General features: G+C 38.1%; 1 protein-coding gene across 5 annotated transcripts; it reads left to right on the plus strand.

Moving 5' to 3' along the window:
* Window positions 1-411: 411 nt before the first annotated feature.
* st3gal4 (ST3 beta-galactoside alpha-2,3-sialyltransferase 4) lies at window positions 412-22930 on the plus strand. Of its 5 annotated transcripts, none has more exons than XM_033977375.2 (12): window positions 412-774; window positions 4193-4262; window positions 6462-6544; window positions 15127-15208; window positions 15477-15563; window positions 16164-16261; window positions 16347-16410; window positions 17866-17961; window positions 19052-19241; window positions 19505-19639; window positions 22134-22283; window positions 22360-22930. In XM_033977375.2, the coding sequence occupies exons 3-12, from the start codon at window positions 6490-6492 to the stop codon at window positions 22447-22449; spliced, it is 1047 nt and encodes a 348-aa protein (XP_033833266.1). In that variant the 5' UTR covers window positions 412-774; window positions 4193-4262; window positions 6462-6489; the 3' UTR covers window positions 22450-22930. The 5 variants fall into 5 exon arrangements, with proteins under 5 accessions (XP_033833266.1, XP_055082205.1, XP_055082207.1 ...); XM_055226230.1 differs by having other exon boundaries at window positions 619-872; window positions 22131-22283; XM_055226232.1 differs by having other exon boundaries at window positions 619-872.
* Window positions 22931-23231: the final 301 nt, after the last annotated feature.

Genomic DNA, 23231 nt, shown 5'->3' on the forward strand with positions numbered 1-23231 from the left:
GACTCTGAGAAACATGTTTTCACCTTGTGGCCTATAGCACTTTGAATTTAAAGCAAGACACACAAATGAAATCCCTCATAGTAACAACAGTTTTACAATAACAGTGTATCTGGAGATGTCTGGAAAGTCCCGCAGCAGACTTCTTATGTCAGCAGTGCCTGAGACCACCAACACTCTGCAAATGGACTGTTAGCTGGGTCTTTATCCGAGCTGAATAAACTAGTTTATCGAGGCACCAGCTGTTTCAATTAAAGCTGAGCAGGAGATTCAAACATTTTAAATCTTTTCTGCTCCCCACACGTGTCCAATGAACTCCATGTTCTTGTGATGCTGTTGTGGTGATAATAATGATAATGACCGGGCATGTTTGATTAGAGTCCATGGCACAGCGAGTTTTGGCTTGTCTCTGATTGTCTTGAGACATTCCCCTCTGAGTGCGCGTAAAGCGTGCGCATGCGTGCCTCTGTTGGAAGAAGAGAACGCGCTGTATCAAGAGTGAAATCTGCAGGACTCGTGCCATCTCTACAGTCAGTGATCTGTGCGCGGGGAATGCGCTTCAGGACCAGTGTTTGTTCAGACGCACCTTTGGACGCACCTTCACCAGGGCGCGTCTGTGCACAGTGACGCTGCGTGGACGAGCCGCACGCACGCCGTGCTCAAGCTGTGAATGTGTCTCCTGAAGCAACTGAAGCAACGTGAACTTGGTTGCAACATCACTAGAGTACAGCAGGCTTGTTCCGTAGATTAAAGCTCATCTGCAGAACTAAAGAGCTGGTAAGTCTGTCCTCAGAAGGAAAGATGCAGAGTCTGTAGTGTCCACAGGGATGGAAGGAGGTGGATTTGGACTTATAACTGAAGCCTACAGCTACAAGGTCTGACTGTTTATTATTTACTTTACTTTATTGTTTTTTACATGTGAATTTAAATTAATACAATGAATTAATATGATTGTAACCTAAAGATGTTCATTTGCTGTGGTGGACAGGCCACATGAACATGACTTATGACACTGACATGACACTTAACCCCTAAAGTCTATAAAAACAGTAAATCAGGCAGATTATCTGTTTATACACACAGTAGATCATAGGACAGCAACACAGACCAAAGGTGCTGAGTGAAACACTAGTTTATGTACCATATCTGTGATGGAGTGAGCTTGATAAAGTCCTACAGGCCTTTGCACGTAATAGATTGAGCACATTATACAGTCATATCAGATCTATGGGGACTGTTTTTATCTTCCTTTTTAACACTTGTCAGAGGGAATTTTCCCATATGCACCAAACTTTTTAACTAGTTTAAACCTTAGTCATTTTATTTTTCCCCTTAATGTCTAAGATGTAATGAGTCTTTATTTTATTATGTAAACAACAAGATTTTATTTGTACTACGGGCTGTAAACTCTGTAGTGACTCAACCTACTCATGCAAAACTGTATGAAATATGTTTTTGTTTGCATGAGTAACTGGTCCACCCTTTTTAATATCACTCTGTGTCATCTTCTGGGTGGTGTGATAAAGATGACAGAGGCTCTGTCTGGGTTCAATAGATTTACAGTTTGAAAATTGCAAAATGGCACAAACCGCTGTGAGTGTGAAGAGTCCAACGTGTGCACAGCTCTTTTACAATCTAAAAATCCATTCAAATAAATTACAATTCAATTTTTTTTTTTTTTTTTTTTACAAATTTCACATGGAAACAAATAAACATTCTACATTTTCTGTGTTAAAAATACAAATGGCATGAGCTGCTGTTAGTACGAATTGTCCCACATGCGTCCTACACACGATAATACACACGATAAAAGTAAAAAAGAAACAAAATAACAGTTTTTAAAGACCTTGATGAAGCTGCAAACTGAACTAAAAGCATGATTTTTATTACAATTTTCTTATTACAAAAGAAATAGTCTATATGCAAAACATTAATTAGCAGATATATGATAGATCGATTAGCAAAAAGAACGTATTTGGTGGAATTTCATAATATATAGTCACTGAAAAGGACTGAACTTGTATTAACCTGCTGCACATGGGAAGAGCCTGCGAGGAGAGCACCAACTGGAAACCATCATCCTGTGCCATTGTACAACTTCCTCCATGAAACTAATTAGGACCAGACTGACTCCCAGGACCCAGAGCAGACACATAATCGTGTACATACTAGTGCTACGGGTTTGTGGGATTAAACTGGAATTAAACACTGCAGATTAGCAACATAAACATTGCGGTTTCATGGTAGAGTTTGTCTAATTGTGTCTTTCCTCTTGCATGTGATCGTAAAACATAAGAAAGACGAGTAGGGACGCAGTTTGGAGTAGTATAGTGTGCAATTATAGTGGAATATACATTTTGACAGTACCAGTGGCAATACTAAAGATTTAAACAGGATTAAACCTCTATAGACATGATTAAACGAGGTCTTAACCACAACTTTGCCTGTTAATAAAACTAAAAGCTGCTCAAGCAAAACAAATCAGAATAAATTGGTGTTATTGGTTATTGAATAAATTGGTTAACTGGTGTTTGTTAATATTAAATCAGTTTCAGTTGAGTAAATGCCCAATATAAAGTTATGAGTTATTAATTACATACATTTCTCACATTTGTATTAATATCTCTGTGTTTTGTGCTGTTTTCTGGTGCAATCAAAATGCTCTGAGCCTCTTTAATCTTTTTCTTTTTTCTAAATGTCATGAATGGGTGGCAGATTTAGTTTCTGTGACTGGATTATATTTCCAGATTATGTGTTTTAGAGGTGATTTTCTCTTGAACAGTACGAACATGTGATTTTCTTCAGAGAGCGTAGCCGTGGTGAAGAGAAATTAGACGGATGGTAGGAGAGGTTTATGTGTGAAGGTCACATTTATGTCCACGTACTTTACACACAGTAAATCTAATCGAGTGGGAACAGTGAGGTGTGCGGTGGTGAGAAGAGCTTTATTAATCACACGTGCTCCTCTTTACACATGATCAGTATCATTTTAGCTGGAAGTATTCAAGGACAGTACTTATGACACTATGTACATTTTGACTTTTTATAGTTTTTATTATTTGTTACTAGAGACGATAGTAGTTTTGTTGTTCAAATGGATGTAGAGGATTCATTCACGCCACATTAAAATTCGACTCTAAATGTGGTTGTATGTTTACATAAACTTGTTACAAAATATTTTACACCTGGTTGCAAAAGACAAAGTTTAGATCTGTCAACTGGACAAATTGTTGGTTAAATACATCCAAATATTTGCCTTTTGCCACTTCCTTTTTCTAAGGGTTAGGGTTAATCATTTGAATAGACTATTTATATAGATTTCACATCAGATGCCCACCTGACACAGTATTGGTCTCTGTATTGGTACAAGTCTGTGATAACACAGTGGACACATTCTAAATGTGCACACGGTGCAGGATCTAATCAGTATTAGGACTGCAGAGTAAGAATCACTAAATATGATAATAATATTCAATGATATTGATTTGTTTTTGCCCAAACAAAATGGTGATCGTCTGACTCATGTTTACTCACCACAGAGTGAAACTAACCTCTGTTTTCTCTTTGGGCTTCAGAATCATCACATGTACAATATGAGACCAATATATAACAATATTCTATGATCGTCCTTTATTCCTTTAATAGTCACACCCTTGAAAAGTTCCATCTGTTTTCACACTTTCCCTGGAGCAAACTGCTTCCATACAGCTGACCATTAATACACATTAAAAACAATTCAAAAACATTCAAAAGCCAAAGTCATAGAAGGTGGTGTAAAGTGAATAAGTGACATGTGGATTTAATCAGAGTGAAATGAGCTCTCAGGATTAACATTTAGTCACCCTTTAAAGACAATGTGAAAGTGAAAAGATGAGTATTTTAGCCTATGGCTCACCTATCTGCGACATACCCTTTGGCATACTGTGCTCTGTAGACGTCTAACCCTCAACCTCCCGTTCATCTTTTGTGTTGCTCTTTAGTGGAGTTGCCTGTGGTGCGGCTAGAGATGCTGAACATTGTGTGCCCCCTCCTGTGTGGGGGCTTCATTACATCCAGCTGTTAAACTTTCCACTTAGTCATGTTGACTCAGAAGAGGGCATGTACAAAGCAGGATTTTTTACAGAATAGTGTGTAATTATTTTGTACCAACTCTGTTTCAAGAGCTGTACTGAATTTTTGATTCTTTTTGTTACAGGAAAGAGAAAACTGAACAAGCTAAATCTTATATACAAGGACCGCTTTACTGAAAATGAAAGAAGCAAAAGGTAAGAATTGCTCCGTATGTAGTAAAAGCCAAAGTTATCAGACCTGGACGACTGAGGGATTACACAGACATTGCTCCGTTTAAGTTAATTTGTATAGTGACTTATTGGAAGTTGGAAAGACCAATGTAATTGTTTCTGTGGAGTAGGTGAAATTCCACACATAACAAGATAGATTAGATTAGATAATACTTTATTGTCAAATTATAGATCCGAAATAACTTTAGCAATAAAACATCAACGCTGTCACTTCATGCGTAATGTATTTGATGCAGTACGTTGTGATAATTGGCACTTTTCCTGACCGAATGGGGCCTTCCCGTGTCATCATTTTGCATGGGTTTTATCAGAGTGTTTTACCGCCACAGGATCTCCTCTAATGTCTGAACGTTACAGAGAGTCTCAGTGGCATTTCCCTGGTTAAAAAACAGTAAATACAAAATAGATACACATGTTTTTACTGTTAGTTAAGTCCTAAACAAACACACAAAGAGGAACTAGGACTCCGTTTAATTCTCCGCTCGCTTCACTCCCTCGTTTATCGCGGGGGTTACGTTCTAAAACCAACCCGCAGCTTTAGTTTTTTACAATTATTCCATATTTTTTGCAGCTGTAAAACCCCTCACCACACACTTTATACACTTTTCTCACACAGGCATTAACATTTTCTCACATTTCTCTCTTGTTTCATTCATTTATAGTGACTCTCGTGTATTTCACAGCTCCTCTGACCGCGCCTTTTCGTCCTGGCGTTGCTCCGCTGTCGTTTCGATGGAACTTTTATGCAAATTTGGCTGTCTACAGTCCCTTAGCCAATCAGGACGCAGAACACAATGCACGTTCGTACGACGTAAAAAAGCATGTAAATTTGCAAATAAAAAACAGATTTACAGTAGATAGATTTACAGCAGTATTTCGTTCCTGTAACAATGTAACGCATCATTAACAGACCTTAAAACAGACCCTCAGCTCTACCCATGTTTTTTTTGTTATTTATTTCCTCTAATGCGCCTTTCAAAATTCACTTCCATCATGTTTGGAGTAGACTTGGCACATTTACCATTAACTACATCAACTACATTACGCCTCGACATTATATCCATCTGGTTAAGTTTGAGGAGTGTAGTTTTCATCTACTGACGACCCGCCATAGCTACGTTTTTACCCCAGATGCCCCAGTGATAAGTATTACACACTATTGTCCATTTACTTCTTATATTGTAGTGCAGTATTGTAATCTGTGTAATCCCTCAGTCGTCCAGGTCTGATCGAGAGCAAAAGATGAAGTTTAAGTCTGTTTGAGTTTGAGTTCGTATTAGTTTTGTAGCGTTCTGGTGTAAGGAAAACACACTGAATTTGTTGTTGTTGTTTATTTTCTGAACACAAATGCTACTGTACGGCAAAACATAAGCAAAACAGTCAGTTACAAAAGTATTTACGCTGACAACAAACACATAAACAGTTACAAAGGGTGTCAACAGTGAGACAGTGTACTTTACGATGATACATGATCCTATTTTACTGTAAACTTATATTGCTGTGAAATTAATTTTGTACTGTATACTCATGTGGATGGAGGTATAAAGTTTATCAGATTTATAACATAATCCAACCCCCCGCTGTAAATCATGTACAAACAAAGCCTGATGACGAAGGTGTGGTGATAAAATGGGATGTCAATTGTTTTATTTTTTCAAGTTCAGCAATAAGCAGGAGTTTAGCCATGGAGGTTGGCCATTAGGAATATAATACATTTGATAAGAGCGGCACAGAGGTTGTCACGTCAGTCTGCTGGGTTCAGCTTGAGGAGATTTGGACCTTTGTGTGGGATTTGGGTGTTTTCCCTGTGTCTGTGTAAGTTTCATCCAGGTTCTCTGGTTTCCCCTCTCGTTATGTCAATCTAATGATTTCATGAACAACTAAACTGTAAAACTATCACTGTTTATAACTTAGAATTTACGTCATTTTCTCTTTGCGTATTTGACAACTTTTGGTAACAGTTCTGTGCCACTCTTTTAGGTTCATTTCACTTTCTAGTGCCATTTCCTGTTCCCCTCCCATTTTCGCTTACGGGCGAAGCTGGTTATACAGTGAAATGTCCATTATGATGCAATAAACCACTGGCAGTTTTGTTTTATGTAGTTTCCTTTAACCTCACACTTTCCGAATAAGATGGTATCATTTTGTGTGTCCTGTGCACAGAACCAGGCTAACCCCATGCGCCGTAGGCATGAGACATGAAGACACAACGGAGCATGTGAAGATGTCCCAGAAGTCAGCTAAAAGTAAGATCTGGGCCCATTTCTGTGGATATATTTAACAAACTGAACAGGAGAAACCAAGAAAAAATAGAAAAAGAATTGGTTTTGTATGAAGAAATGAACCTATGACCTACTTCTGCATTTTCTGTCATGTTCTCTCAACAACATAAAACATTTTTGTGATTTACTGGGCATTTTAGTCATTTTAAATAAAAATATGGGCTTTTTTGTATTATATCAATGGAATTTATACATATCCACATAAAACAAAACAACACTAGAGCATGTAAAAATGAACATAATACTTATCAAACTTGTTCTATGGCAGGTCAAGGGTTAAATCTTGAATTTTGCCTAATCTATAAACTTTTTTCATAACTTCATAACTATTAAAATACTACAATTAAGTATAAGGGTCGCTTAAAAAAATATGGGCAGTACGAGAATAAAGTCGTAACATTTCAACATTAAAGTCGTAATTTAATGAGAATAAAGTCATAATTTTATAAGAATAAAGTCGTAATTTAATGAGATTAAAGTCATAATTTTACGAGAATAAAGTCGTAATTTAATGAGAATAAAGTCGAAGCCTGAAAAAATTGTAATTTTTCCACATTAGTCATAATTTTGTAAGAATAAAGTCATAATTTTTTGAGAATAAAGTCATAATTTTACGAGAATAAAGTCATAATTTTAAGGGGATAAAGTCATAATTTTACGAGAATAAAGTCATAATTTTATGAGAATAAAGTTGTAATTTAAGCAGAAATAAAGTCAGCATTTATTGATTTAGGGCTTGATGCTGAACCAAAATGAATGAAATGAACACGACTATAAAAGGCGGTCGCTTGGATGAGTGAAGTTCACTTAAATGTCCATTAAGGAAATCAAACTTTGAAATACTGACATTTTACACGTCTCATACGTTTGTAACTTACTGGACAGATCTGCAGTTTAGAATCAATCACAAACTGTTGAATGAAGTAGGCCACATTTTCCCCCGTGGAGTGACCGGACTCCTCTTTGGAAACATCCTGCAGAGTGTGGCTCTCCCTGGGGCTCATGGGGCAGGACACAGACTGTGGAGGAGTCTCAGCTCATATCCATTCTCCGCTTCACTTCTCTACTGTTCTAAACGTGGACACTTTGCACACAGTCACCGTTCAAACCTGTGCTGATGGTAGATAACTTCAGCTCCTCGTTATGAGCCTGTGGAGCCGTGTGCTCTGGGCAGCTCTGGTTTTACACACCGATAATAATGTTGTCTAATCTCTGTTGCCACTGCTCTGTCCTGTTTGTGTCTCCAAATGGTCACGGGTGTCCCCTGTATCTGTGGATGTTCCAGGTTTACTGCATAAATATGAGCTGCCACTGCCTCCACAAACCTGCAAACAAGTGTAAACAAGTGTAGAAAGCTCAAGGGAACAGATTTGGTGAAATCCGCACAAAGACTCGTCCACACTCAGCTACGGCCGAGCCACATGGGGCCATATCTGGAAAAATGATTCTACACTTGTTAATGTTTAAAAGTCCATCTATCGTAGGTTTTTTATCTAAGCTTTTAACTCAAATAAGGCCTTTCTTTTGTGCTCTGATCAAAGGCGAATTTCTCTTAAATCTGGATAAAATTATGTCTTTACTTTTACTTTACTATGATTTTATTCTCGTAAAATTACAACTTTACTCTCTAAAAATTGTGACTTTATTCTTGTAATTTTTTTTTTTTTTTTAAATCAAGATATGTTTATTAAATTCAAGTTATCAAATACAGTCAAAAACTAACAGAACAAGAACTAACAATACAAAAACAATACAAACATAAAAAGACAAGATAAAAAAAACAAAACAACAAAAAATAAAACCCACCCGCCCTGTCACCGCACAGGTAAAATATTTATACCAGGTGCTGTATTTATTCACATTATTTATTCACTATTCTTTTTTAAAGAGGTGGGTACATTCTTGTAAAAATTTTTATAAAAATTTCAAATTGATTGTCAAAATGTTATTTTATTCTTGCGCCGCATAATTGTTTTTTTGTTTTTTTGGGTTTTTTTTACGTGACCCTTAAACCAGTTGTAAAATCCAGTACGATACAAACAAAAACAAACAAAACACATAAATTCACAGGTCCATGTAAATCATTAAAAACAGGAGCAGGTTTATCAGATTACAGCTCATAAATCATCCAGTTTTACGTGTCCTTCAAATGGACCGGTCTCTCATTTGTAGTACAGCCAAAATTTTAGACATAAATCATCACACGATCCTGTATCAAAAGTTCACAGATCAACACCAGAGTGAGATATTGAGGAAGTGTATCACGTAATCCCCTGTAAATACATTTATACAGTGTTATTCTCTTCTGATGCAGCGACGGCCAACCTACTTTTTCAACAGTGATGGGTTATGTTATACAATCGTGTTTGTCAAGCGTTATGAATTATGAAACGCTTGTGTTTGCAGTGACAAACTCGACTGATTAGACATTTATTTAAATTAATTAGGCCCGAGCCCATACAGGACGTAGGGCCTATTGCTTCCGCAACGATGAGTTGAGTCAATGGGCTTGAGTTGACAATGTTGACGCTGACATGCTAGCAACAACAAATATGCATGTCCCATGCCTACGGCATGGGTTGCTAGGATACAGGAGTCTGTGCAGGGGGCAGTGCTGCCACGAAGTTGCGTGCTTCGAGCGCAACTTCGTGCGCAACTTCGTGCGTAACTTGGTGAAGACAGTCTGCAGTCTGCTTTGCCCATGCACTCATTGTTGTGGAAGCAATAGGCCCTACGCCCTGTATGGGCTCGGGCCTAATTAATTTAAATAAATGTCTAATCAGTCGAGTAAACACAAGCGTTTCATAATTCATAACGCTTGACAAACACAATTGTATAACACTGTTTATTGATTTACTTAAAGCTTTAATTCAGAAATCCTCTTGAAGCATCTGAAGTTTATGGAATTTCGCAAAGCTACGTGTGATTGGCTCCTAAATTATCTTTCAAACTGAACCCGGGAAGTACCAGGGTTTAAAACAATTGCCCCAAGTCTCAAATCTGTGCAAACTAAACAGTGCAGTTGATTGAAAGCGTCACGACCTGTAAATATCTTCGGTAAAACTCCCTCTCCTTCTGTACTGGATTATGGAGATATAATATAATGTACGTCCAGACTTCAGCCTCTCCTCTTAAACCTTTAGATCCACTGTTCACTCCGCTTTTCGTTTCATAACAGGTGATGAATTTAAACCCATCACTGTTGAAAAAGTAGGTTGGCCGTCGCTGCATCAGAAGAGAATAACACTGTATAAATGTATTTACAGGGGATTACGTGATACACTTCCTCAATATCTCACTCTGGTGTTGATCTGTGAACTTTTGATACAGGATCGTGTGATGATTTATGTCTAAAATTTTGGCTGTACTACAAATGAGACCGGTCCATTTGAAGGACACACAAAACTGGATGATTTATGAGCTGTAATCTGATAAACCTGCTCCTGTTTTTAATGATTTACGTGGACCTGTGAATTTATGTGTTTTGTTTGTTTTTGTTTGTATCGTACTGGATTTTACAACTGGTTTAAGGGTCACGTAAAAAAACAAAAAAAACAAAAAAACAATTATGCGGCGCAAAAATAAAATAACATTTTGACAATCAATTTGAAATTTTTATAAAAATTTTACAAGAATGTACCCAGCTCTTTAAAAAAGAATAGTGAATAAATAATGTGAATAAATACAGCACCTGGTATAAATATTTTACCTGTGCGGTGACAGGGCGGGTGGGTTTTATTTTTTGCTGTTTTGTTTTTTTTATCTTGTCTTTTTATGTTTGTATTGTTTTTGTATTGTTAGTTTTTGACTGTATTTGATAACTTGAATTTAATAAACATATCTTGATTTAAAAAAATAAAATAAAATTACAAGAATAAAGTCACAATTTTTAGAGAGTAAAGTTGTAATTGTACGGTGGCAGCTCATATTTATGCAGTAAACCTGGAACATCCACAGATACAGGGGACACCCGTGACCATTTGGAGACACAAACAGGACAGAGCAGTGGCAACAGAGATTAGGCAACATTATTATCAGTGTGTAAAACCAGAGCTGCCCAGCGCACACGGCTCCACAGGCTCATAACGAGGAGCTGAAGTTATCTACCATCGGAATTTTTGCAATTTTCAAAAGTCAAAATTTGCTCCCGTTTGCGCAAGCAAAGTCTGATTTGGCTCAAATTCGAATCAGTTGTAAAACTTTTGGGCCTAAAGCTACTCATTATGATAGAAACTAAATTGGCGTGATAGCGCCCCCTACAGAACATCTAATATATTTGTATGGAAGACCGAAAATTTAGTTTTCCCAAATGTTACCAAATTTGACACAAAATTCCATTGGGTCATCCCAATCAATAAAGTCAATCAGACCTATGTCGTCTTTTGCACCGTGTTGCCATGGCGATGCGCCAAACTGCCAATGTTATCCTAATGGGAAACCTCCCAATTTTTCCCATTCATGGGAATAATATTAGTTTCATGGAATAATGTGAAATTTGGCACCATGACTCCTCATGTCATCCTGATCAAAAAAGTCAATCAGACCCAAGTCATATTTTTCACTGGGTTGCCATGCGCGAAAGCGCACATATTATCCTAATGGGAAAATTTCCAAATTTTCGTACATTTCAAAGTCTAATAACGACTTATTATCGTCAACGACGAACATAGAATTTGGCACAGTGATTCTTCAGGTCTTCCCCGTCAAAAAAGTCCATTGAGCCAAGTTTGTATTTTGCACGGTGTTGCCATGGCGATGCCTGGAAAACCCATGTTTTTGCATTTTGTGCATCAGCACTTCCAATGTGTTTTGACTTGTTTGGTGAGAAGTGCAGCCCAAAGCCCCAATAAAAAAGGGACAAGTGGCACGTTAGCACCACCCACAGGGAGTGCTGGGTCGGCCGAGTGCGAAGCATGGCCCGCGAGGGCCGTTCGATGCCACTTGCGGCTTTAATTGTAACTTGATTTGTGACAAACTTTTCACAAATGACAAGGTAATTTAGATCTTAGCTGGTGATTGTTTATATTTTTAGTTGTGAAGGCAGTTTTCTGTAATTCTGGTAGTTTTGGATCAAGGTTTTCTTTGGGTTTGTGGAGTGGCAAGCTTTTAAAACCTCTATGTAAGAGAAAGGTCTGACGACTGTTATCTGCCCGAAGTTCAGATTCAGCGTCAAGATTAGAAGAATCATCTTATCATCCAAAACTGAGATAAAGTAAAAGCATCACATATTTCCACTTGAATCCAATAAAACCTGGCATGGTAGTGTAGGAATACGAGGTCATGAGAGGGATCGTACTGTCGGATTCCTCTTTACTCTGTCAACGCAGACGTGAATTAAAACGTTTTTGCCTTTCTAACTCTTGATAAAATTCTACTGCATTTCCTTTTTTGCGATAAAATGCCCGATCTAATTCTAAATATAGTTGTTTGTGCGGTTTTCTAGCAGCATTTCTTAAACTTAAACTGTCAATTTCCACGTTGAACCAAGGATCGATTGATTGCGCTGATGAGTTCCAGGTGCACACGGGAGGAACCAGGAGCTCAGGCAGGTGAGGGAGGGAAAGGAACAACATCAGTGCACGTGGCTTTATTTACATTTCTAGCGTCAGGTCTAGTCAGTAAACAAATGAGATTCAGTCTTTCAAAGTTTCGGACTGTTTCTCCAGACAGTTCATATTTACATCGCTTATTATTAGTGTCTCGTCATTTTACGGTTTAGAAAGTTTCATTTTTAGGGGCTGAAGATGCGCCATAAATACCAGCAATAGCCATTTTTAAATCAAAATCATTTCCATAACAGACGGAGACAGATATTCAGAGCGTTTAGTCTTTGAGCAGAAGAACAGAAGGTCCACAGACACGTGACCTTTGACATAAACGACTCCAAATCCTTTAAACCTGCCTGTCACAATGAAAAACTGTGTTATCTTCAATATTGATTTCCTCATCACTCATTTGATTTGATAGCCAGTTTCAGAAAATATAAATATATCTTGGCCGGTTTGATCTGCCCAGACTTTAATGTAATCTAATTTATATGTGATACTGTGTACAAAAAATACATACAGTGAATTGTGAATTATTTTGGCCAATTCGAAAAATATTGAGTCTTTTTATTTGCTTTAATTAGTCTGATGGTTGTTTTTTTTGCATGTTCTTTATAGTAAATATACACAGATTAAACAATGGTTATTTTTTTATTAATTTAAGATCTTTGGAGCAATTCAAAAATGACATTTCTAGATAGTTTTAATAGATTCTTAAACATTTGGATTGGGTAAAAAGGTTTATTTTCAACTTTGCTGTTACCAAAATTAAACATGCATCTCAAATGTCTAGTGAAATTTCCAATATCTTTTTCTGGACAGTTTGAAGTACATTCTATTTATCAGTCTTTTTGCCTGTGCCGTTTTTTGTTTCACTCAGAATTACATTTACATTTGATGTGGAGGATTTAATAAGTAACTAATAAGTAACGTAAATGCACTGGAAAAGCACCGGAGGCTCTTCTACTTGTCCATCTTAATCAGGCAAAGCAGGTTTGTTCATATAATGTGTACACAATGTAATTCAAAGTGTTTTACAGGATAAGAAAGACATTAAAATCACAATACGACAAATCAAAACATAAATAATCACAAATAATCATCATAAAATGAACATTAAAGGAGAAAAGTGCAGAATAAAACCCTTTCAGTCACATGACCAGATAAAAAGAACAGTTTGAGTCTGGATTTAAACATTGTCAAAGTAGTCCTGGTTTAGTCCATGTTTAGTCCTGGTTTAGTTCTGGTTTAGTCCTCATTTAACCCTGGTTTAGTCCTGGTTTAGTCCATGTTTAGTCCTGGTTTGGTCCTGGTTTAGTCCCAGTTTAGTTCTGGTTTATTCTTGGTTTAGTCTTGGTTCAGTCCTGGTTTAGTCCTGGTTTAGTCCTGGTTTAGTCTTGGTTTAGTCTTGGTTTAGTCTTGGTTTAGTCTTGGTTTAGTCCTGGTTTAGTCCTGGTTTAGTTCTGGTTTAGTCTTGGTTCAGTCCTGGTTTAGTCTTGGTTTAGTCCTGGTTTAGTCCTGGTTTAGTCCTGGTTTAGTCTTGGTTCAGTCCTGGTTTAGTCCTGGTTCAGTCCTGGTTCAGTCCTGGTTTAGTCTTGGTTTAGTCCTGGTTTAGTCCTGGTTTAGTCCTGGTTTAGTCCTGGTTTAGTCCTGGTTTAGTTCTGGTTTAGTTCTGGTTTAGTCTTGGTTTAGTTCTGGTTTAGTCCTGGTTTAGTTCTGGTTTAGTCACTGTATTAAATTTCCTTGTTTTTATTGTGAAAACAAATTGACACCAAACGAGTGTGAAATATTTTTATTTCATTCATTCCTCAAGTTTGTGACCGACAACACAAACTTTCTAAATGAAGTAAAGTAAAGACACTGTGGAGTTTACTGAGCGCGTAGGAGGCACTGATACCATTATTTCCTAAACGAGTACTTCATTTTGAGTACTTGCCGATACCGAGTACCAATACCAGACATTATTTTAGGGCATCTATCACAGCGGTAAAGTTAATTCATTATTTATTATCCAGTGTTATTATTATTCTATAAATGTTTTATTATCTTCATATAATATTCATTTCATTATAGTAAAACCTTTTTTCCTGCTGGAATATTTATTAGAGGAGTTGTTTTAAATTTCTACTAAAATCACTGTAGTTACGTATAATTTCAATATAATTAAGAGAAGTACCTTTAATATTTCGGTCGTGGCAGACGTTGCTCTGCTCCAGCTGCTGAGGAGCTACTTTACACTTTGGATGAGTACGAGTACTGGCTCCTGGTATCAGAGCGATACTCGATACTGGTATTGGTGCATCTTTAGCTGCGACCGTTTAAAAGTCATGAGGTCATGTGACTAAACGCACGTAACAATATTAGACTGAACCGCACTGAACCGAACGCTCCAAGAGAAAAGAAGTAAGAGCACGTGGACAGAAATCCTGAAGTAAACTGCATGTATGAACAGAAACAGTGATGAAGACAGTATTTATGTACATCAACACTGTAACGTTTAGGAGACAGGGCGTAAACGGAAGGACAGAGGCTTTGAAGAGACTAGAATATCTCACAACAATATTCAGACGATATTAGGTCAGTCCAAGTGAAATGTGCTCATGTAAATGTTTAAGTTTAAAAATATAAAATCACCCACTGAAGTGCAGCTTTTTTACTATGAACTATGTACTTGATATTCAAATGTGTTAAATCTTCAAAACAAGTATCTATTTTCATCATATCTAATTTTCAGTTCCTTTCTCGACTCGAGGTTGAACTGAAAAAACTTCATTTACCTACAAAACCATTATGATTTTTTAGTCTTCACTGTCAGACTGCGACTTCTGCTGGTTCTTGTTAAACCTCTTCACTCTTTTCACAACAAAGAATGAATGAATACTTTTTGTCACGTAAGATAATACAGATCAGACATTTACCTCTTAAATCCCTCCTTTTCCCGTTTGTTCATATTATTAAATCCTAATTAAGTCGCTACATCTGTTTGTTTTGTGTTCGCAGCATGGTGCCTTAGGCTTTTCCCGGCTTTTCTCTTCTGCGTGTCCTTCCTCACATACTACTGCTCATACGGCATACATCAGAGGTAATCACATTTCCTTGTTTTTTTCCTCCAATTGAGGTCACGTAATTACAGAAATGCCTGCCCCTGGTGAGCTCCAAACCTCCAGTATCGCTGAGTCATTAAAAAAAAAAGTTGAAAGTGGTATTTGTAGGCTACTTCGCATACCTATTCTTACCCTTTGAGCTCATAAAGCCGGCTAACTAGACTGAGTTACGGGCGCACTTAAGGCCCGTGAACCATGAGAAGTGTCCTCGCCAGCCTCTTGTAATTGTTGATGTCTGTTCCTCAGCTATGGAGCAGCCAAGCCCCTGAACAGTAGCAAGTCCCTGTGCGGCGGCTGGCTGACCCAAAAGAAGTGGGAGAGTCTTAACTTTAAGTGAGTAATGGCACATCTATGCTGTTTCTGTGGAAAGTGGAGGCCTTATTAAGCGGTCTGTGCCAGCCTCTTATTTCAGGATGCCAGGTTCTCAGCGCGTTGCCAGCTCAGCGCTCCAAAAAGCACATACAAGGCGAACGCAGACACCACACGGCAACTTTAGTACTTGTTTTTTTGTCATATCATTCTGTTTCTGATCTGGCCTTTTGCATTGTTTCGTAATAACATGACTAAACCACCACACCCCTCATGATTTCCTCATAAACGCGGACAAAAAGTACACAATACGCATCAATGTTTTGTCACATCAGCGGCCAAATCTGAAGAAATCAAACTGAGCAGTGTTGAAAATGTTTAGTTGTGTTTGTCTGGAGTTTACCTGCCAGGAGCTGAGTGAACATTTGGGAATGTTCAGGCCTAAGCCGGGATGATTAACCACACTTGTTGGCATCATGGCTTGTATTGTCTATTGTGCATTAGCTAAAAGCCCCGTCAGTCTTTCCTCCGCACGTCCTAGCCCGTCTCGTGAAGTGAAGTGTGCGTGAATTGTGCGTGAATTGTGCTGAAATGTACGTTGTTTGTTTTATATGATTCTTGCAGCATCGGGAGACAGACACGGCTATTTCTGAAGCTGGATGATTTCTTCTGGAGAGAGCGTTTGTCCAGACTCGCACTTCCATATGGCATTAAAGGCAGTGGTATGTTTATTTATCATTTATCATTTGTATCTGCACATTCCAGTGGGACATGCTGTAACTAATGTTGTAAACCCTCTGATTTCAGAACAGATTCTCATGAAAGTTCTCGCTGCTTCGGCCCGTTTCCCGGAGTCAGATAATGTTGAAAAGTAAGTGTAAAAAAGACACAGATATGCAGATGTTATAGTGCAATGTGCATATTCTTGGTTTGGTTCTTTTCTAGTACTTTTTATGTCCTGGTTAGGGTTGTCAAAAGTATCAAATCATCAACTAGATACTCATTTGAGCAATTACTGAGGCAAAACTAATTTATTTGTACAGCACAGTGTAATTCAAAGTGTTTTACAGAATAAAAAGACATTACAATCACAATACAACAAATCAAAACATAAATAATCATAAATAAAAGTCCTGTCATGAAATTAACGTTAAAAGTGAACAGTGCAGAATAAAACCCTTTCAGTCGGATAAACAGAACTGAGTCTGGATTTAAACAAGGTCAAAGTCGAGGCCTGAGTCACATCTTCAGGAAGAATGTTTCAGGATTTAGCTGCACAAAACTCAAACACTGATTTGCCATGTTTAGTCCTGGTTTAGTCCTGGTTTAGTCCTGGTTTAGTCCTGGTTTAGACCTGGTTTAGTCCTGGTTCAGTCCTGGTTTAGTCTTGGTTTAGTCCTGGTTTAGTCCTGGTTTAGACCTGGTTTAGTCCTGGTTTAGACCTGGTTTAGTCCTGGTTCAGTCCTGGTTTAGTCTTGGTTTAGTCCTGGTTTAGTCCTGGTTTAGTCCCGGTTTAGTCCCGGTTTAGTCCTGGTTTAGTCCTGGTTTAATCCTGGTTTAGTCCTGGTTTAGTCTTGGTTTAGTCCTAGTTTTGTCCTGGTTTAGTCCTGATTTAGTCCTGGTTTAGTCTTGGTTTAGTCCTGGTTCAGTCCTGGTTTAGTCCTGGTTTAGTCCTGGTTTAGACCTGGTTTAGTCTTGGTTTAGTCCTGGTTCAGTCCTGGTTTAGTCCTGGTTTAGACCTGGTTTAGTCCTGGTTTAGTCCTGGTTTAGTCCTGGTTTAGTCCTAGTTTTGTCCTGGTTTAGTCCTGATTTAGTCCTGGTTTAGTCTTGGTTTAGTCCTGGTTTAGACCTGGTTTAGACCTGGTTTAGACCTGGTTTAGACCTGGTTTAGTCTTGGTTTAGTCCTGGTTTAGTCCTGGTTTTGTTCTGGTTTAGTCCTGATTTAGTCCTGGTTTAGTCCTGGTTTAGTCCTGGTTTAGACCTGGTTTAGACCTGGTTTAGTCCTGGTTTAGTTCTGGTTTAATCCTGGTTTAATCCTGATTCTGCAACAGGACAAACAGATTTCATGAATAATTTTAATATAATTTTGAGTTTTATCAGAGTGAATATTAAAGATGCTAAAGTTAAAAAAAATACTGTTATTTTGTATTTGAAAATTATATTCTATTACTAAATTGTGGTTTTGTAATAATTATCATTGTGGTTTTGTAATAAACTTAAGTGACTTAAGTATAAATGTTGTGTAAATGTACCATCTGCTGTGTTTCATACTGTAAATGTGTTACATTTACAAGAAGCTCATGCACTGATGTAATTCTCTTTTTAGTCTTGAATGCAGAACCTGTGTGGTCATAGGAAACGGCTTTTCTATTAAAAACACATCTCTAGGAAGTATCATCAACAAATACGATGTCGTATTCCGGTAAGAACGTTTATTTAATATAAGCTGTGGTTATGTATTAAAATTAAACATAGATGTCGGGTTTGATTGAGCTCAAACTGGATCTATGTTCAACATCTTCACTCTTTGCATCAAACTGTGCTTTTTTTCACCATAGCTTCAAAAAACATAATTCAGTCACAGTGGTACAGGTAGAAGAACTTTTAGACAGAATGAATAAATAATAAACAAAGCAAAAGATAAAGTTTGTCTTTTGCTTTGGATCAGACCTGGACGACTGAGGGTTTACACAGACATAATAAAAAAACATATTTTCCATATTATAACATTTTATTTAGGTATACAAGTTTGTAGGTCCCTGCCCTCCATCTAAAATTAGAATATGATAATTAGAGAGTCATAAAAGCCACAAACAAAAAGATAAGATAAAGTCATCCTTTTATCTTGTGATCCTCACAGGAGGATCAGTTACTTTCATGACCACTGTAAACCAAATAAAGAACAGGACTTTAGTGACTAAAACTCCACTGATCTCACTTTATGTAGCTCAAGAATGAACTTATTCCAAGGATTTATAAGCCGCTTTCAAACACGGGGCTTAGGTCTTACCACAATGCATTTTTCTCCCCATCAGCCCCCCTTTAAAACTGTCCCCCTCCAACAGAAGCTAATCATTTCCCGGCCAAGAAGAAAAAGGTTATTGGCATTTAAAATGCAGAACATTCCTGACTGTTAACGTCATGATCCTGATTTGGCCATAGAAAAGTTAGATCCTGCTTAAACACGCTCATAAAGAGCTGACTAAACATTAAAACAACAAAGATCTTAGCTCATCTTTCACTGCCACTGTTTTGCTCACAGAGCCTTGGTCTAAGATTTGAGCAGATTTGAATTGTAAAAATACACAGCAAATCAATGCAAAACTAAGCCAATAGTTTACATTTCCTAAACATGTCATGACCACAGCCTTTTGACTGAGGTGACCTCATGTTTTAAATACTATTCCATTTTATATGTTAATACTGTGCCATGTTTACTAAATAGACAGTATAAAAGAGTAAAAATGTGTGTCCTGTGTCCAGTGGATGTTTCAGGTCTTGTGTTTCTCCAGGTTAAACGATGCCCCTGTCAGAGGTTATGAGGATGACGTGGGCAATAAAACGTCTATGAGGCTGTTCTACCCAGAGTCGGCCTCCTCCAACCCCACTCTGCACAACGAGCCCGAGACCCTCATGGTGCTGGTGCCTTTCAAACTGCAGGACCTGCGCTGGCTTAAAGAGATCCTCTACAACGAGAAGAGGGTACATGTGCAGCCTCTCACCTTTCTCTAAACATAAACTAAGATTAGGCCATTTACACCCAGCCGTTCCCATCACAGCAGTACCCAGATTATTCAAGGTGTACTTTCCACTGAATACTGCGTAGCCTGCAGCATCTCCGGCCTCTTACCACTAATAGTCGCTGGGTCATTACTTGCTAATTAGTGTAAGGATTTACTCGGCCCCAGACGTGAGAGTTTAAATGCATCTGTATTCGCCTTCTGTTTGTGTGTTGTCTCGTTCAGATCCGTAAAGGCTTTTGGAAACCTCCTCCTCTGATCTGGTTGGGAGATCCGAGTAAAATCCGAGTGCTGGATCCGCACTTTCTGCACCAGACGGCGGAACGGCTGCTCCATATTCCAGTGCATTCAAGTCGACAGGTGAGACAGAGAAATGACGTGTGGCGAGGAAACGGCGAGCTCCTTCAGCAAATCCACTGAGAAAACGAGGCAAAATAACTAAAAAAACAACAATGAAATGAAAGCATATTTTAAATTTGGCCATATCTATCCACTCCACGTCCAAGCGCAGTTTCGCGTTCACTCTGTTGATTTTATTTGCAGTTTAATGGAGAAAAGTCTAACGTTTGATTCAAAGTGAAACCTCTTTGATATGTCGACTGTCTGTTTAATAACTCTGAGCTCGTTTAGTGATGTCTGCTGCCACATACATCATTGCGTCGTCTGTATAAGCAGTAAAGCACAGGCCCCAAAACGCACCCTTGTGGCACACCCCCAATTACATTATTTCAACACATTACTGCAATTCGTTTAAATCTGACGTTTCAAACCTCGAACTTCAACTGTTTTTATTGCCATCCTGCATCTGTCAAGTCATGAATCAGTTCTACGGCGCGCTTCCTCTTCGCTAACACACACCCCTTCGCTCTAATGGACCTACCAGATTTCCGAGAACCAACATAACCTACAGTAAATGGACTATGCACGTACTACGTCTACCGTTATAATGTGTATTTTCTCTAGTACTTTACACTCTGTTCTGTTGCATTCACTTCCCTATCCAAACTTCAGGGGCTGTTGTGTGTGTGTGTGTGTGTGTGACTGCAGTCTGGTGACAGCATGTGCACCCACCCACCCCCCCTCCACCCCTCCACCCCTCCACCCCTCCACCCCTCCACCCCTCTCCTCATTCCCTCTCACCAAGGCTCCATGGGCCCGTGTCCAAACTATGCACCAGACCACTGCAGAGGGCTCGTGTATTAGCGACAACATGAAGCAAATACGCGCAGGACATCAGCTGCGCACGGCTTTTCTTTTCTTTTTTTTTTCTTTTTTTCACTCGTTGCTGCAATAACACAATTTGACAGATAGGACTCTTTCACCGCTTTAACCATCAATAACTTTCTATGTCGCGTTTTCGTTTTGGTTGGCGGTTTGTGTTCCATAGGAAATGATTGTGAGAAGTGTGAAACGGTTATGCAGTTGCAGGAAGGTGCAGTGTCGCAATGTCTGCATTTACTTATTTAGCAATTTGAATACTGACCTTTATGAACACCAAACAGGGAAAAAGGAAATGCTCTAACAGTGATTTAACAAAAAAAAACACATGAACAGAGCATTTATCGAGCGACTTATTAAGCAAAGAATCACCTTATCCGATCAATACTCTTGTCTAATTTAGCTCACATCAAAAGACAAAACGTTTTCCAAAGTGCTACGCAAAATGAAATACAAAACACATAAAATAACGCTCGATTAAGCTCCACTTTTCCTCGTTAAAGCGCTAAAGCGACTATCATGCCTTGGACTGTAGAACTTATTTCACTGTCTCTAAGCGCGTAAGATTAATATTCAAATGAAAAAGAAATTCAGCAGAGGCTAATCTCGGTTTCAGTTGAACGTTTTTTTTGGTTTTTGTTTCTTTTATTGTTTTGTGTTGGACTGGACAAGCGGTAAAAAACTTAAATTTGTATTTGTTGAGGCCGGCTGAGCTCCCCGGTAAAGGTAATCATTGACAGATTTGGGAAAAGATACAGTTCTCTTGACCGGTGTCCTTAACTGTCTGTGGAAAGTCAAACATCAGGAAGGTCAGTCATTCAGGGACACAAACAGAGACGTTTGTCCTCAACACAAAATGATGGTTTCCTTTTAAAATAGAGAAGTGTTTTAATATCAGATACTGCATTTGTTCTACGCTTATGTCATGAATTTACATCTATGTGATTTGAACTTTCTTTGCATACGCCCGGACAAATTTACTTGGGGAAAAACACACTGATGGGTTGATGAACTCATGTCCGTCAACCCGTCAGAGTGCACTTTTTGCACTTTGTATTCTGCAGGACGTGGCCCTCTTCACTGCACTATTTATTCAGGATGTGGTTTTACTCGATTATTTTTTTTTGATTACATTTTCTAAACACATTTCTCTCAGTATTTGACATGTAAGATTGCATTTTATTTGTACTTTTGTCATTTTTTTCAGTGGATCAGTTTAATACTCGTGATTTTTTGAGTCTCTTCCTCTGCTTTTATCTTGAAGTAATGTTATTCACCTCTAAATATTTGAGTGGGACAGAAAACAGAAGAAGAATCTTTAAATCTGGGCAATGGTTTGTTGCTCTATGCTGCCATCTAGTGGTTACTTTGCAGAATAACATACAATCCAAATAAACTGGCCAGAGTTTTTATACCAGAGCTGCAACAGAGCAATCATTATTTTAGTAATACAAATACTAGTCATAGAGAGAAATAAAAAATTGAGAATATTTATGAATATTAATAGAACTGCTGAAAATGAGAATGTGTTTTGTGGTTTGTGTTTTAGATTCTGCAGACTCCAGATAAAAATGAGTAAAATAACTGTGATTATTTTGATGAAGTTGGCTGTTACAGTGTCCTGTTGTTTCAGAAGCCAGTGCATCCCACCACGGGCATCCTCGCTGTCTTCATTGCACTTAACTACTGTGATGTGGTCCATATCGCTGGATTTGGTTATCCACAATCAAATAACCAAAAGCATCCAATCCACTACTATGGATATGACACAATGAGGTCTATGAAGGTGAGATCTGTGTTTGAGTTTCATTTGTTTGTTGTTTTCATTAATATTAAATCCCTCTCGTCCTCCGTCTGTGCAGAACTCTTACCATGACCTCAATCATGAAGCTGTAGCCTTAAAGAAACTGGAGGATGCAGGAGCCATCTTGTATCTTCATCCACATCTATGACACTGACTCCTCGTTTGTATTATGAACCTTTCAAACTGACATGTTTTCTATGTCGAATAGAAACGCCAAAAAGGACGGAGTGACACTGCCTTGTTTAACAGTAACATAATAATGTGTATTACATTGTGATCTTGACATTAGATTTTTCTATCTTGATGCAATGACACTGACAGATCTTCATAATGAGAGATGTTTTGCTTTACCTTTCTTCTTGAATCAAGATGTTTGCGGAGCTTACACTAAAAGATGTAGTCAGAAAAATAGATTTTTTTTATAATGCTGAAAAAGCCTTTAACCACACGACATTAATTTTGATTGTAGAACTCTTGAAGATGTAGGTGCGGCATTAAAGTCCAGCGTTTGTGTGTTTGTTGATTGTTTCTGTTAATTTATTTAATTAATGTTTTGTGTTGCCTGGGAAACGAATGACAGTAGAAATAATATTATTGTACTGAATAAACTGATATTTGGGACTTACACATTTGAGACTTTGGGTCATTTTACCTGCTGTAAGGGACGAGGACTTAAAGTGATAGTATGAGACTTTCTGGTGGAGAGTCAACTGCATAATTCCATGGAAATAGAAAGTTAAAACCATATTTCAAAACATTCTCCACAGAGATCAGGTTTAATGCCATACTGTGGAATACTATACATCCAAAGGAGCAACATTTCCATGGAAACAAGCAGGAAGAGCCCCTACTTCAGACCAAATAAGAGTCTAATTTATGAAGATAAAAGCAGCTCAGAGTAAAGACAGAGTTTTTGAATGAACATGTTAT

Source organism: Periophthalmus magnuspinnatus, chromosome 13, assembly GCF_009829125.3.
Source record: "Periophthalmus magnuspinnatus isolate fPerMag1 chromosome 13, fPerMag1.2.pri, whole genome shotgun sequence".
Taxonomy (NCBI): Eukaryota; Metazoa; Chordata; class Actinopteri; order Gobiiformes; family Gobiidae; genus Periophthalmus; species Periophthalmus magnuspinnatus.